At 45.9% G+C, this 15,396-nt stretch overlaps 2 protein-coding genes and 1 pseudogene across 3 annotated transcripts in view; 2 read left to right on the forward strand and 1 right to left on the reverse strand.

The window, feature by feature from the left end:
- Positions 1 to 3,747, forward strand: part of LOC119336954 — a 4,781-nt gene extending 1,034 nt beyond the window's left edge. The window contains exons 2-9 of one of the 2 annotated variants that reach the window (XM_037609044.1): positions 605 to 655; positions 944 to 965; positions 1,084 to 1,198; positions 1,288 to 1,320; positions 1,737 to 1,862; positions 2,749 to 2,855; positions 2,934 to 3,005; positions 3,081 to 3,747. In XM_037609044.1, the coding sequence (XP_037464941.1) occupies positions 605 to 655; positions 944 to 965; positions 1,084 to 1,198; positions 1,288 to 1,320; positions 1,737 to 1,862; positions 2,749 to 2,855; positions 2,934 to 3,005; positions 3,081 to 3,475 (921 nt within the window). In that variant the 3' untranslated portion in view covers positions 3,476 to 3,747. Of the gene's footprint in view, positions 1 to 604; positions 656 to 943; positions 966 to 1,083; positions 1,199 to 1,287; positions 1,321 to 1,696; positions 1,863 to 2,748; positions 2,856 to 2,933; positions 3,006 to 3,080 lie in introns of those variants that run through there. The other variant, XM_037609046.1, reaches the window with a different exon arrangement.
- Positions 3,748 to 3,804: 57 nt separating this feature from the next.
- LOC119336953 overlaps positions 3,805 to 15,396 on the reverse strand; it is a 12,425-nt pseudogene continuing 833 nt past the window's right edge.
- LOC119336955 lies at positions 11,681 to 14,987 on the forward strand. The gene is made up of 2 exons (XM_037609047.1): positions 11,681 to 12,444; positions 14,708 to 14,987. The coding sequence occupies exons 1-2, from the start codon at positions 12,246 to 12,248 to the stop codon at positions 14,905 to 14,907; spliced, it is 399 nt and encodes a 132-aa protein (XP_037464944.1). The 5' UTR covers positions 11,681 to 12,245; the 3' UTR covers positions 14,908 to 14,987.

Here is a 15,396-nt window from a genome sequence, read left to right on the forward strand (position 1 = left end):
TTGCTCATGGAGAGGGGGCAGACCGAGTAAGTATATATTGTGGGGAAATGCATTTCCTGCCTTCAAATATACCCTTCAAGTAGCATCTTTTGGATACCTTTTTTCTCTCCAACAAGCACCCAAATGTGTGTTGCTCTGTGTTATAAGAAGTTGCCAGGATTGCGCGAGAGTACAGATCAACCAAACTCAAACAAAAAGAAAACCAAACTAGTCTACCAGAAGAAACATGCAAAAATGGAGGAAAAGGCAGATCAACCGAACTCAAACATGCTGCGGCTGAGCGTGCAGCAGTAGGCATCTGAGTGCCTTCACACCAGCCCTCACAAGATTGACTCGGCACCAGGTGTCCTTCGAGCTTGTCGGCACCAGCGTGATCATCTGTTCTTTTGAACCACGATGTGAAATCACCGTTGGGCTGTGGTGGGATGGGGTTGCTGGCTCTTATTTCTCTGAAAGGGGAACAATTGTTAACTTTGACCTTCTTAAGTTTGGCTATATTAAACCATCAAAGTATAGAAAATAGATATATTGTTATCATGTATCCCCTGAAATCCACGTAACGAGAACAGGGTATTAATTGGATGTTATGCACTGGACATTGCAGCATGATGATTGGATCCTTGATGAAGATACAAAGGCACTCCATTTTCTTCAGGTATTGCACATTTATATGGATCCAGTCTGTTGTATTTGGATATCTCATCATGTTCATATTTCATTGTTGTAACTTCTCCCTTGTTCTACAATGTACTACACTACACATGTCCTGTCTGTTTGTAATGTGCTGGCCTCCATATGCTTGCCACCCATTCTTAATCATGTTACATGTGTTTCATTTACAATATAGGCATTGCACTTTGAAAGAAAAATTCATACCACAAATAATTCTCTATCCAGATTTTTTTGTTGTCAGAAGCTCTAACTTGTTATATTTGAAATGCAGCCAGATCTGGTGCTTTTTACAGGTATCCTTCCTTGCTATTTCTGCATTACATGATTTGCTAATTTCATTTTCGTTGGTGAAGTGCGTGCAATGTACTTATTGTTTGTCATCTCCTGTTTGTTCTCCTCTATTTGTGGCAGGTGATTATGGCAACGAGAATATTCAACTTGTCAAAAGCATTTCGGATCTTCAGTTTCCAAAGGCGGCAATTCTTGGTAATCATGATTGCTGGCGTACACATCAATTTTCAGAGAAGTATGAGTCATATTTTCATTTAGTAAGTTGAAACTATAATAACTGCACTTAGCTATTCTGAAATCCTTGTGTACTTGATTGTTACTCAGGAAGGTAGATCGTGTCCGGCTTCAGCTTGCAAGGTAAGATCCTTTAATATGCTACGAGCTGCATTTGTGGAGATTTTGTTGGAGGAATTGCCAATTAATTAGTCTTGCAGGCTTGCACTATTGCTCTTCAGTTGTGCCATGACACTGTAACCACCATAAGGTTTCTAGCTTTACTGCTAGGACATTTTGTTAGGCGTTTCTCTTTTTATTTAAAAGCAAAGAACTAAGTTGGAACAATTCTTAAATTTAAGAGTGACTGAATCGAGTAAACTGTGGTTAGGGACCGCTGACGAAAAAAAGATTAACTAATTCTCAGTCTAATTTGGCTTTAGTAGTTCGCAGTGCTAGAAGTGCAGGATGAGTCTGGATTATTAGCAGCATTCAGCAGACTATGATACCCTTTGTGCAGGAATGCGGCCAATGATACCTTTTTTTCTTGTGAATATCAGCCTTGGTGAGCAGCATGTTGGATATCAATGTTTGGATTTTCCAACAATAAAGCTGAGTGTTGTTGGTGGGCGACCATTTTCTTGTGGGGGTGACAGGTTATTTAGACCAAAGCTTCTGTCACAACGGTTGGTAAGAGATATACTAACCAATAGATACCTAGGTTCCTCAACTGTTCTGTTAGGTATATCTTTGTCATGAATTTGTTTCTATAATCTTGTCCTTCACTTCTGCTATTTCTGAATTATGTTTTCAAAGCTGTCATGTTAATTTGGTTAGTAATGGTTTGGTAATACAATGACCAGAGTGGCAGATATCATATTTATTTCCTTCTCATGTCAAGTATTAATGAATTATTTATCCATAAGTTATTGCTGTATTTGCCAGTAGATAAACATCCAGATGTCACCCTCCTGCATGGTTAGGAAAAATAAGTCCCGATGTCCAAGCTTAAAGGTTTCATAGTCTGTTCTCGATTAGGGAGATTCCTAATTGTATCACAAGGCTAGTTTGTTATCCTGTGCTTGACTACTTGTGCTAGGCAGTAAAAATATCAGTGCGTGAGGTGCCTACAAGGATCTAAGGCCTAAGGGTAATATGCTGTATGTTATAATCTTAAATAATCTTAAGAAGACGAGGATACCAGACCAGATATGTAGAGTAATTGGTTCCTTAACTGGTTTTGGTTATGGAACTAGCTTATTAGTCTGCAACTCTGCATTCACTGAGCGCTAGGATTAATACAGCCCAGCCTCCAAAAGTTTCACTGGAACTATTTTCACCTCTTTGCTGTTTGCCCATTTTGTTGACACTCTGATACACCTACGAGATGTGGTAGTTCACTGCCATTTGGCCATTCCTACAACTTCTTAGTCTGCCTTACAAGGGAAGTGCATCACAGGCCATTCTTGCTTTTGTCCTCTCCCTTCTGTGAAGAACTTCTGTTGTTGTTCATAAGTCATAACTGTAACTTATAATTCATCGCTCTTTGGTTGGCTGCGACCATTCGTGTAGGTATGGTGTCGATGATATGGCAGGAAGTGCGAGGAAGATATACGATGCTGCTACAGCTGCACCAGAGGAGCATTCTGTCATACTACTTGCACATAATGGACCAACAGGTCTCTGAACATTCGAATAATCTAGTTGTATAGACATCTCATGTCCTAACAAGCTTACCTTTTATCATGCCTACGCAGGTCTAGGTTCAAGAATTGATGATATCTGCGGGCGGGATTGGGTAGCTGGCGGTGGCGATCATGGCGATCCAGGTCTGGTATTCATGACGATACTTCCCCTCTAGTTACCTTTTCTGAAACAGTTGCTTCATATGGAAACTTCTGTAGATCTGGAACAGGCGATATCTGACCTGCAAAGAGAAACCGGGGTTTCGATCCCGCTGGTCGTGTTCGGGCACATGCACAAGAGCTTAGCCTACGGGGGAGGCCTCAGGAAGATGATCGCCTTCGGAGCCAACAACCAGACCATATATCTGAACGGAGCGGTCGTGCCTAGGGTGAAGCCTGCAGAAGCAATGAGCCCCTCCACGATCACCACCAGCGAAAGAGATGAGCTCCAAGAATCGGCATCCGTGGGGCCCATGTCACGGGCGTTCACCACTGTCGACCTCTTCGACGGCACCGTCGAGAAGATCTCTGAGGTCTGGGTGCTGGTGAGCGGGGCCCAGGCTGAGCTCGAGGAGGAGACTGTCCTGTACAAGCGACCTTGTGAGCATATGTGACGTCTAGGCTGGTATGAATAATGCTGTATGTAAATGTGATGTGGCGGTGCTGGAGCTGTTGAGGTGTGCGAGTTGCTGTGTATGGACGAGAGTGCGTGACACTGGGATTGGGGAAGTCAGTATTCCCGGAGGCCTTCAACGAGAGATACTTGAGCTTTCCTTACCACAGTGGGTCGTTACTAGTGGCACGTTCGACCACACCCGTGATACTGCTAACGTGTGCTGCCCAGATAAATTCTTCTGAAATCGGTCATTCAGCCAATTCTGACGTACCTTATGAGTACGTTCCTGTTAACAAAAAAAGTTTGTAAGAGTTATAACTTCTCCCATGGCGAAATATTTTTGGAGCAGCTCACTTGACAAGAAATCAGTGCACTGGTTGTCCTGGAGCAACCCAGCAACTCCGAAATGCAAATGTGGCATGGGATTGGGAGTCTTGCATCTGTTTAACCTTGCTTTACTTGGAAAACATGGTTGGCATTTCTTGACAAATCCAAATTCCTTGTCTGCAAGAGTACTGAATGGGTGTTATTTTTCCAGAGGTTGATTTTATGCAAGCGATGGCTCCAAGCCCAGCCTCGGCTACTTGGCGGGGGATTATTGCTGGAAGGGAAGCTCTCAATGCCGGCCTAAGCAGCAATGCCAAATTGATAGTACAATACACACTATGGAGTGATACACGTACAAGAGCGTGGAGTAGTAAATTACAAAAATGAATGATCACAAATTCGACGTTTCTGCTCAGGTGGCCGGGGTAGTGTTTTCTCTAGCTTTGCTGATACTGGAAGCCACCAACCTCCTCAACATCGAGGGCTCCTGCAGTTCGCTTCCCTTGCTTTCGACATTTTTAAGCCTCTGAAGCCGCTCTGCCACCTCTGCCATTTTCGGTCGCGCTAATTCATCCAGTTTCAAACAGTCCATTGCAACCATCTGGATCCTTTCAAGTATGAACATGTTTGCCTTCGCCGCTATCTCCTTGTCAAACATGGTGTGCCCTTCTTTCATGTAAGCTTTCCTAAGTTCCTGCGGGCTGTTGTTGCGATACCCTCCTTGTTTCCTGGTTATAAGTTCCAAGAGGAGAGTTCCAAAGCAGTAAACATCGCTTGATGTACTAGTGATGCCGTGACATATGAAGAGAAGCCCCGAGACCTTTGGTACCAAACTGTCATCTAGCAGTATGTTGGCGGGTGTGATGTTAGCACCCACAAATGCAAAGGATTTTGAATGCAGATATGCTAACGCTTCCGCGCATCCAACTGCGATGTCTAGACGTATACCAAGCGGGAAGCTGTAGTTGCCACGAAGGATGTCCTGGAGATTCCCATTTGCAGCGAACTCATGCACCAATATTGGGACATCCGCCTCCAGGTAACAACCCAATAGTTTGACCATGTTATTATGGAGAATGGTAGAATAGATGAGCATGCTATTTATAAAGTGTTCACTATGGGCTTCATCTACCATCACGGTCTCTATATTCACGCCCACCAATTTGTTGTCCTCAAGAGTCCCTCTGTAGACCTCACAAGATGAGCACTTGGCAATTACATCTGATGAATAACCATTGGTGATCTTTCTTATTTCTTCTTTTGTGAAAACCCTCAGGTTTTGTATTTGGTCTACTGTCGGACCTGCATTCCTCATGAAATTCCTGCGTGCGTTCCAAATACTAAACATGCCCAAATTGTTCAGCTTGTACAGCATAGTAGACTTAGAACCGGAAATGCTTTGTCCTTTTTCGGTTCACATTTTTCATTGACCACTGACCTGTTTTTTCTTGATCTTGCTGGCAGTAAGCTTTTCTAAGAGCCCGGAGACGTTCTGTAACATCCTTCATTTCAGGGCGATTTTTTATATCCCTTCTGAGACATTCAGCTGCAAGCTTCCCTATCTTGTACAGAACTTTCATGTTGCTCACGCTTGCTATTTTAGTATCAAACATCGTTCTTGCTGTTTTCCCCTTTTCAATAGCTTGAGTGAAGTTTCTCGTGACTCCGGTACTCATGCCATTCTCATTTACCTTTGCTCTGGTAACAAGTTCTACCATAACAACCCCGAAACTGTAAACATCATTTCTAGGATCGACGCGTCCAGTTTCAAAGAGCTCTGGATCCATGTAACCTCTGCTTCCTGCTACGTGCATGGTGTAATCAGTTCCGTCCATGCAAAGCAATCTTGATATTCCAAAGTCAGATAATTTTGCACCCCAGTTCTCATCTAGAAGTATGTTATCAGGTTTGATATCACCATGAATGATTGGTTGAGACAATGAATGCATGCATGCTAATGCCTCAGCACATTCTATAGCAATACCCAACCTTGCATCTAAAGAAATGTGATCATCGCTGCCATGGAGAAGATCTTTGAGGTTTCCTCCAGGGATATACTCAGTGACCATCATTAAAGCATTTTCTTCTAAACAGTAGCCCAAAAGCCTAACAACATTCTTGTGGTTGATTTGGCAATGAACAGTTATCTCCTTAGCAAACCCGTCTTTCAAATTCTGGCAGATATATTTCTTGACTGCAACTGTACTACCATCATCAAGAACGCCTCGGTAAACTTCTCCAAAGGCACCTTTGCCTATGGGGTTTCTGTAGTTCTTGGTAATCATTTTAATCTCATCTTCTGTGAAGTTATTTATATTATGATTGTTCACTGGTCTCCACTTCGCCCTTTCGTTGCTTTTGATGAATTCTCTAATCTTCTCTTCAACGAGCTCCATTATGCGAACAAGAGTTACGAAGTGGATCTCCAAGTAAACTTCTCTGACCGGTCACCTGTTCCAAACAAGTAAATTCGCTGTACTACTTAAATAGTTATGGGAGCAAACTATTGGAAATTTTCAAATTCAAAAGACAAAAATTAAACCTGGTGATTACTGGTTGGTTTGATACTAGCCACTGACCTGTTTTTTCAACGCGAAACTGATGATCTAATTACGTGATTTATTTTGTAGAGTTTTAATTTACTTTTTCAAGCGGGCACTTTATGGAGTAGTATTTTCTCTCTCGAGGATTGTATAAAGAATGCTGGGAGTGCGCAATAATTAGCAAAATTGTCTTTTTCTCCGACCCAATTAGCAGTTTCCAATACAGATGTTTCTGCAACAATAACAGATTCATGGTTCAACTTATGTGATCTGAACTAACCCACATGCAAAAGTGTTCACTACAGTAAACATAAAAGTTGCTGACGGCTTTTTATCGGGGCCGTTGATATACCTGTATATACACCGATGGTCTGGAAAAACTCATCGGCAACCTTTGGCTGTTGGCAAACCTAGCTGTCGGCAAAGCCCCCATATACGCTGATGGCAGCCGTCGGCAAAACTGTATGCTAGCGGTGGCCGTCGGCATAGATACGCCACGTTGGTTGACGGAAGGTTGACAACGTTAGGTCTATGCCGACGGCCCTGACGGCGGCCGTCGGCAATTAGTTTTTCTCTATTACTTTAAAATTTTAAATTCGCTTTTGTTTTAAATTTAAATCTGACTTATCTCAACTTAAAAACATACAAATTATATATATCAATTTTGGGAGAATTTTACATAAATTATGAATATCTACTTTGTTTCTGTTTTTTAGCATGTTAAAAATGCGATCTCATGTACTTCTGCATATAGGTCCTTATTTTGCCCTTTGGCTAGGGCTCGTGCCTTTCGTCGATGCAGCCGCCGGTCTACCTCTTCTCCTGTGGTCTTATGGCCATGGAGGCGTGGTGGATCCCGACCCTTGCTGGCGGGAGGATTCCGTTTGTTCATGCTCTTTTGAGTTTTCTTGGGGTTTGTGTCCTACTCAGAGAGGCGAGGCGGCGACGACTCTCTGAAGATGGAATAAGATTCTCCCTGCCTAGTCCCCATCCTGGTGGTGTTTCTAGCATCCTTGGTGGATCTCGTGGGATCCAGTCGGCGTGTGTCTTCGGTGGATCTACGTGGATCCTGTCTTCTTTCGTCTGTGTTCGTGTGTCTATAGGCCAGATCCTTCCAATCTACGCTTATCTTCATCTGCGGTGGTTGTTCTGGTGCTTTGGTCCTATGGGGCCTTAGCACGACGACTTCTCGACTGTCTATTACAATAAGGTTTGTCCGGATCCGATGAGGGAGGGGCGAAGACAGCGGTGCGCCTCCGGCTCGCTCCAGTGCTAGTAGTCGCCGCTAGGTGGTCTACAGACCTAGATTTATTTTTTTTACTTCTGGTGTTCTTTGTACTACCTTCAAAGTTGATAAATAGATCGGGAGTTATCCTCGCAAAAAAATCACAAGCATTATTGCATTGATTTTGACAAATTTTATATGTTTCTGGATCAGAATCTTGAAAGGATTCTGTTGGTATACTATATTTCTAAAATTTGAACAAATTAAAGTCATGTTTGCTCCAAATTTGTAGAAAACACCCTCTTGTTTTTGACATTTTTGTATATTTTTCATTCTTTGGCCAAATGAAACAAATTTTATATCTATTTCATTAGAAAGTTACTAGGATTGTGGGAGGTGTAAACACCCAATACCCAGCTCCCGAGTGTGACCTGCTTCACGGACGACACTACTGCCTGCACTTAGAGGTGGAAACTGCCACGTCGGGTCAACCTGGAGGGAATCTTGTGATAACTTGGGCTTGAAGTTTATTTTTCATGTTCCTATGGGCTAACCTAGCACAACCAGGTAGAAAACTCATTTGGTCAACATTGCTCAAAGGGGTAGCTTTCCCCGTCAAATGGGTCCGGCTTAGGTCGCTAGGGGGTCTTCGGATGGTGGGAGGTGTAAACACCCAATACCCAGCTCCCGAGTGTGACCTCCTTCGCGGATAGCACTACCGCCCCACACTGGGGGGGGAGGACTGCCACACAGGGAAACATGCTGAAAGAAAAACACTAAAAAGATACTTCTACAACTCCGATTCAGGCATGATTTGGATATTATCCTGGGACGGAAGTTGCCGAACCGACATAAAAATTTCACGAAATTAGCAAGCCCAAATTTGTCGGTCGAAGGGGTAGCTTTCCCGGTCAAACGAGCCAGGGTTAGGCCGCTCGGGGGTCTTCGAAGGGTAGCAATCGCACGCCCAAACATGAACCCGTCATGTGAGGAGCAGGTGTTAGCAACACGCTAGCAGTGCTACGACGCTGCCAGCAAACTACAGAACTCATGCTAAGGGCGTGATCACTCGTTTTTGGGTAAGAAGTGCAGTAGTCAAATATTGTGTCCATTTCATTCATAGTTCATCACTTAACTCATGACTTGTTCCATTATGGTTATATGCATGACTGTAGGAATTCTATAGAGTCTCGGAGGAGGACAAAGCCAGATCCGGCCAAGTTTTGGTGGCGACTGCAGTTAAGATGCTCCGCCAGATGTCGCATGTGGCGCACTGGGTCGCCATCACGCAGTACTACCACATTGTTCTCCACAAGAAGATGGCCAAGCAGAGAGCGAGGGCGAAGTGCCCCACTATGACCAAGGAGCAGTACATGGACGTAAGTAGCACAACATTTTTATTCTCACGTTTGTGCTAAGTTTCATTGTCTGATCTTGAAATGCCATGCTTCCATTATTTAGGTGATTCCTTCTTGTTTCTTTGGAAAGAGTGATAGATGGGTGACATTGGTGGATAGGTGTCTCGGGGCTGATGCAGAGTTTGCGGCCATGAGCAACATCAACAGAGAAACCGTGGAACTAATGGAACACACTCTCAAGGAAACCGGAGCCACCATCCCATAAGAAGAACTTGGTGTATATATGAAACTTCCTTCTTTTATTTCCCATCATGTTCGTATGTATGCAACATCTGTTTGGCATTGCAGGAGGGCGTGATGAAGAAGCCCATCTCAAATACGGAGGCGTAGAAGCTTGGCCGTGTGTGGAAGACTCCCAAGAAGGGGAAGGCCCTTACTACGGCAAGGCCGAGGAACATTTGACGGCCTATGAGGCTGCATTTTGTGGGCAGAACAGGGACATACCTGATCCCAATACTGTCGAAGACCGACGAGGCGGTGGTGGTTTTGTCTAGACAAGGCAGGTCACATGGTCGCCACGTACTTCTTAATGGCGTGATCTAGCCCACAGTCAGTTACACACAACTCCGGTCTTCTAAAGGGTGGCTAACCCATCTCGGGCATGGCCTAGTCGATCCAGAGAGGAAGAAGTAAGCATTTTCTCCTTTTCATCCTCTTTCTCACTTTTCTTTCCTGCATGGCTATGCTGATTAGATCCATTATGTCAAATTGTAGGCCTACTTTAGGTATCTCAATGTTTATCGTCAAGAGTGCGCTGAACACGACGCCAAATGGCTTTGCCTCGAGGATTACCGCGCCACACAAATGGAGGTTAGTTTTGACCAGCCAAGATGAATTTTGTCCTTTCATTATTTTTGACCTCCGTCTTCGCTTATCAACTAACATGCAGAATATGCTCCACCAATGGGACCACCACCACCGAATCCTGAACCATACCCACAAATGCTAATGCTCGAAGAATTCTTGGCACGTGGCATAGGGACTCTGGTTAGTACATTGCCAAACTAGTCAAGCATTACCTTCCATTCTTCAACAAATAGCTTAAGATCTCTCCTTAATCTCTCTTTCAAACACAATGTAGCGATCCCACAGATCAAACATTGGTGGTGGTTTTTGTGCTCTTGTGGGTGTTACTCCTTGTTCTAGCTCGACCAGTGGCTCGCCCCTCCTGGTTAGTCCCCTACTCTCAAGGCGCAACTTTTCATAGTCAGAACATTTCCAAGCCAGAAACTTGGTACTACACCAAATGCCATGCTAAATGCCATCCTAAATGGTTGTACTTCTTCATTTTGTAGTGATGATGCTCTTTGTCGGTGGACTTTGGGTTTTGGCGGTGCTCGAAGGCCGATGACTATGATGATGTGACTTGGTGCTATGTGTGAACATTTCCGACGGCTTGGTTTTGATGTTATATAGTTGGTTTAGATGATGATGATGCTTTGTGTGATGATATGATGCTATATGTGATGATGATGTTTTATACTTGGTTTTGATGTTATATAGTTGGTTAGATGATGTTGCTTTGTGTGATGATATGATGCTATATGTGATGATGATGTTATATAGTTGATGATGGTGCTATAATTGATGTTGATGGTGCTATATGTGTGATGATGATGTTCTAGCTGTAGCCGTTTTAATTTCCAGGGCAGAACCAAATCAGTACCACATTTTTTTGACCAAAACTATGCCGCCATGGGCATAGCCTTGGCGGAGCTCCTAGGATGTGACACGTGTTGTCTATGCCGACGGTACACCCGTCGGCATAGATCAGAGATATACCGGCGGCTGTGCCGTCGCCGTAGGAAACCAGTAGGGAGCTACCGGGGGCACCATGTGGCAGACCTATACCGACGGAACAACCATCGGCATAGATCTTGTCTATGACGACGGTTGCACCGTCAGCATAGGTCTGCGTCGTGACCAATGCTAGTGCAGGCACGTGTCCGGACGGAGATGGACGAACACACTGTCAAGTTTTATTTGCCGACGGCTTGTTAAAGCCATCGACATATGGCTATATGCCGAGGAGCATCCGAGGTTTACCGAAGGAATCTAAACCGATGGCATAGGCTATGCCGACAGTTTTCGGGCCTTCGCTAACGATTTTTGCCGTCGGCATGTATGTGAAATCCTATAGTGGTTGGAGACTAATTTATTTTCTGATTAGACAAAGTCTAATTAATTGTATTCGACGAGTTGTATTTAGTGCACCTATCAGGATTCAGGAGTGTCTGAATTTGCAATATTCTAAGAACTCATGAATGGAAAAAATATAGGAATTCTATGTCGTGGCACCTAAGGGCCTCTTTGTACGTGGGAAAAAGTGGCGGGGAAATATACGAATTGGAATTTTTACTTTGGTGACACTATTCATTTATTATGTTCAAATGAATGAGGAAACAAAAATTAAAAAATCTCAAAAAGGAGGACTATTTTCTTTGATCTCAGTTTCAAAGGAAAAACTCGAAAATCTTACAATCCAGTCAAACATTTTCTAGAATTCTTATGCACAAAAAAAGAGACCAAATTCTTTAGTGGCATAATAACATCCCACCGTCAAGTAGCTTGTCGTATTCTTTGTACTACCATTATGTTTGGAAAACGTTTGGATTCATCTGGGTGATTTCCTCCTTCCGTAAACCGTGTCCTGTGCACGCCACGTGTCCTCACCCACCGCTCCATGCCTCCATCCCAGCCTTATCTTCTCGCAAGCTCTCTTCTCCACATGTTCTCTCCTTTTTTTCCCCTAGCATCCTCATTAGTTACAGCAGAGAAGAGGCCATTGACCCCATGGCGAGCACCACCAACCAGCACAGTTGGGAACGAAAACGGGCCGCCGCCGACAGCCGCATGATTCTACTCTGCCCCAACACCACCCCTGTTGCAAACATTAATTGGGTGGAGCAGCCACCCTGCTGCTGCGTTCACGCCATGGCCAGTAGCCGCCATTAACGCAAGCAGGCCAGAACCTCAACCGGCAACACAAACGGCGAGGTGACAGCAAGGTCAGGGGGAGGGCGACTCCGGCCAGCACCGCTGTAAGGTTCCTGCTCGCCATTGCCACTCCAAGCTTAAATCCATGTTTTTTTTGCAGCACCACCATTGCTGCGACGTGCCATCTCCCTCAACTCCGGCCGTCGTCACACGGCGGTGCTGCGTTACAACGCCACCGGTGCTACCAGTGGAGGAGGCTGCGGTGAGCACATTTGCTGCTGCTTATTGCACAACACAACTGGTACTGTCAGGGTAGTCATGCGGCTCGTCGGAGCGTGCGTCGAGGCAACTCTTTCAACTCCGATGGAAGCAAAGCCGGCGCTACAATGGAACTTCGCTGGAGCTGCAATGGAGTTCGCCGGACGCCGTCGATGCTGCGTCGGAGCTCTGCCGGACGACGTCGGTGCTACGTTGGAGCTCTGTCGGGGCTGCAATGGAGCTTCGCCGAACGACGTCAGTGCTGTTAGCAGTAATCTTGATATTATTGTATCAGCATTTTAATTTGCTTTCGTTATGTAGCATAGTTTAGAGAGTAGCTAGTCCAGCAAACTTTCAGCGAAGATGCGCAGAGGAGGCGAGATGCCGGGTGCCGTGCCATGCGGCGAGCGCGACGAGATGCCGACTGTGCCATGTGATGCGGTGATGCCATGAGAGTCGGCAAGACGCGACAAGGCTGGAGCATGATGGGTTGGTTCAGGTTGAGTCGGATGACACGGCAAGGTCGTGTGATACGGCAAGCGCGTGGAAGGGTTGAAGCAAGACCGGCTGGATGGATCAGTACGTTGGAGCCAAGAGAATTGGTGTGTTTGTGAGGGTGTTAGCTGCATGCGTGGAGTAGTTATCTAGTAGTCAGCTGCATGCACGTACTAGTCTTTGGACCCTAGAGAGATTGTAGGAGAAGATAAGATCATGGGTTAGTGCATGTAGTTAGTTGGTTAGTGGAGCAACTAGTCTGGAGACGTGGTGGCCAGGTGTGATGGCCGGCGTGAGTACGTGGGACTTGGCTGAGTGCCAAACTTTGTATAAATAGTCATCTCATTCAGTAATGGAGGAGGCTGAGAGGGCTGAGCAGAGAAACCATGTAGCCATTGTGGTTCACCAAGGGAGTGTCTCTGGCAAAGCCGTTCCTCTTCCTTGGTATATGCGTGCGTGTGTGTGTGTGTTCATGAGAGAGTTCTTGAGAGAAAACACAAGAGAATTGTGTGAGAGGGAGAAGAGAGTTGTGAGAGGCAACTCGAGGTAGAAGAAGGAGCGGCGCTGCGAGGAGGCGGCGCCAACAATTGGCATCAGAGCCAGGTTGATCCGTGGCGGCGACGACGGTGCCGGCGGCTATGGTGGCCGCCGTGGCGTGGCGGTGGCGACGACTACGCGGCGGACTCCATGTGAGGTGGAGGACGTCGGCACGAGGTGGGTGGCCGTCGGCGGTGCGATGCTGCCGGTGGCCGGTTGCGGTGTGATGCCGCTAGATGATGGCGGTGCGAAGCTGCCACAAGACGACGGTGTGACGCCGTTGGGAGGTACGAAGGCGCGAGGCCGTTATGAGGAGAAGATGGCGTGGCGATCGGCGCCGTGAAGGCGTCGTCCACGTGAAGACATGGCCGCTGCATGCGGCAGGAGGTCGTGGTGCCGCGACAGCGTCGTCCACGGCAAGACAACGCAAGGTGGGCTCCGTTGGCGGCACAATGGCGTTGATGGCTAGTTGCGGTGCGATGCCGCAACATGATGATTGTGTGGTGATCGGCGTCGCGAGGACGTCATCCATGATAAGATGGTCCATGGTGACCGGCGCTGCGACGGCGTCGGTGGCGGCGAGTGGCCGGCTGCGGTGCTGCGATGGCGTCGTCAAGTGGCTGCGGGTGATCCACGTCGAAGAGTATGATATCAAGATTAGGGGGTGAATGTTAGCAGTAATCTTGATATTATTGTATCAGCATTTTAATTTGCTTTCGTTATGTAGCATAGTTTAGAGAGAAGCTAGTCCAGCAAACTTTCAGCGAAGATGCGCAGAGGAGGCGAGATGCCGGGTGCCGTGCGATGCGGCGAGCGCGACGAGATGCCGACCGTGCCATGTGATGCGGTGATGCCATGAGAGTCGGCAAGACGCGACAAGGCTGGAGCATGATGGATTGGTTCAGGTTGAGTCGGATGACACGGCAAGATCGTGTGATACGGCAAGCGCGTGGAAGGGTTGAAGCAAGACCGGCTGGATGGATCAGTACGTTGGAGCCAAGAGAATTGGTGTGTTTGTGAGGGTGTTAGCTGCATGCGTGGAGTAGTTATCTAGTAGTCAGCTGCATGCACGTACTAGTCTTTGGACCCTAGAGAGATTGTAGGAGAAGATAAGATCATGGGTTAGTGCATGTAGTTAGTTGGTTAGTGGAGCAACTAGTCTGGAGACGTGGTGGCCAGGTGTGATGGCCGGCGTGAGTACGTGGGACTTGGCTGAGTGCCAAACTTTGTATAAATAGTCATCTCATTCAGTAATGGAGGAGGCCGAGAGGGCTGAACAGAGAAACCATGTAGCCATTGTGGTTCACCAAGGGAGTGTCTCTGGCAAAGCCGTTCCTCTTCCTTGGTATATGCGTGCGTGTGTGTGTGTGTGTTCATGAGAGAGTTCTTGAGAGAAAACACAAGAGAATTGTGTGAGAGGGAGAAGAGAGTTGTGAGAGGCAACTCGAGGTAGAAGAAGGAGCGGCGCTGCGAGGAGGCGGCGCCAACAAGTGCTTCGTTGGAGCTCCGTCGGGGTTGCAATGGAGCTTCGCCGGACGTTGTCAGTTTGTCGGGGCTGCATTGGAGCTATCGCCGGGCCGTGCTGTGCTACAGTGAAGCTTTGACAGGTGCCAGCAGCACTACGTTGAAGCTGGTCTGCTGCCGTGGCTTTGCTGCATCGAACGGCCACCAGCACGCTAATCCGTCCTAAAGAAATTATCCGGTTTATTTGTAGCATGCGCCATGATGTTTTGATGAATAGATTAAATGTTCTTCTAGCAAAAAATAATAATATTAATGTGTTTATCGTGTTTCTTACGTTTTGAAAATCTGGCAAACCAAAAAGGCCCTTCTAAGGAAACACATGAAAATATGGAAATAGGAAAATCAGAGGAATGGATGCCATGGTATCGTTGAATCCAACATGAAGTGAAAACATGGAAATGTGTAATAGAAATTGTTTGGTTGTGCCGCATGAGAAACATATGATTTCTTTTGAAGGATCATGCCTATACCATAGTTATCATTGAAGCAAAGAATTATCCATGAGGTTTGATTCAATGGGAGTTGTCTCCGAAATCTACTAAAAAATAGCGCGCTATAGTGCCGCTAATAGCACACTATAACATGTAGATAATTGCATTGCTAAATAAAGAATAATGCTACACCTCGTATGGGTTTACGAAACCTAACATAAATC

This window comes from Triticum dicoccoides, chromosome 7B, assembly GCF_002162155.2.
Source record: "Triticum dicoccoides isolate Atlit2015 ecotype Zavitan chromosome 7B, WEW_v2.0, whole genome shotgun sequence".
In the NCBI taxonomy this organism is placed as follows: Eukaryota; Viridiplantae; Streptophyta; class Magnoliopsida; order Poales; family Poaceae; genus Triticum; species Triticum dicoccoides.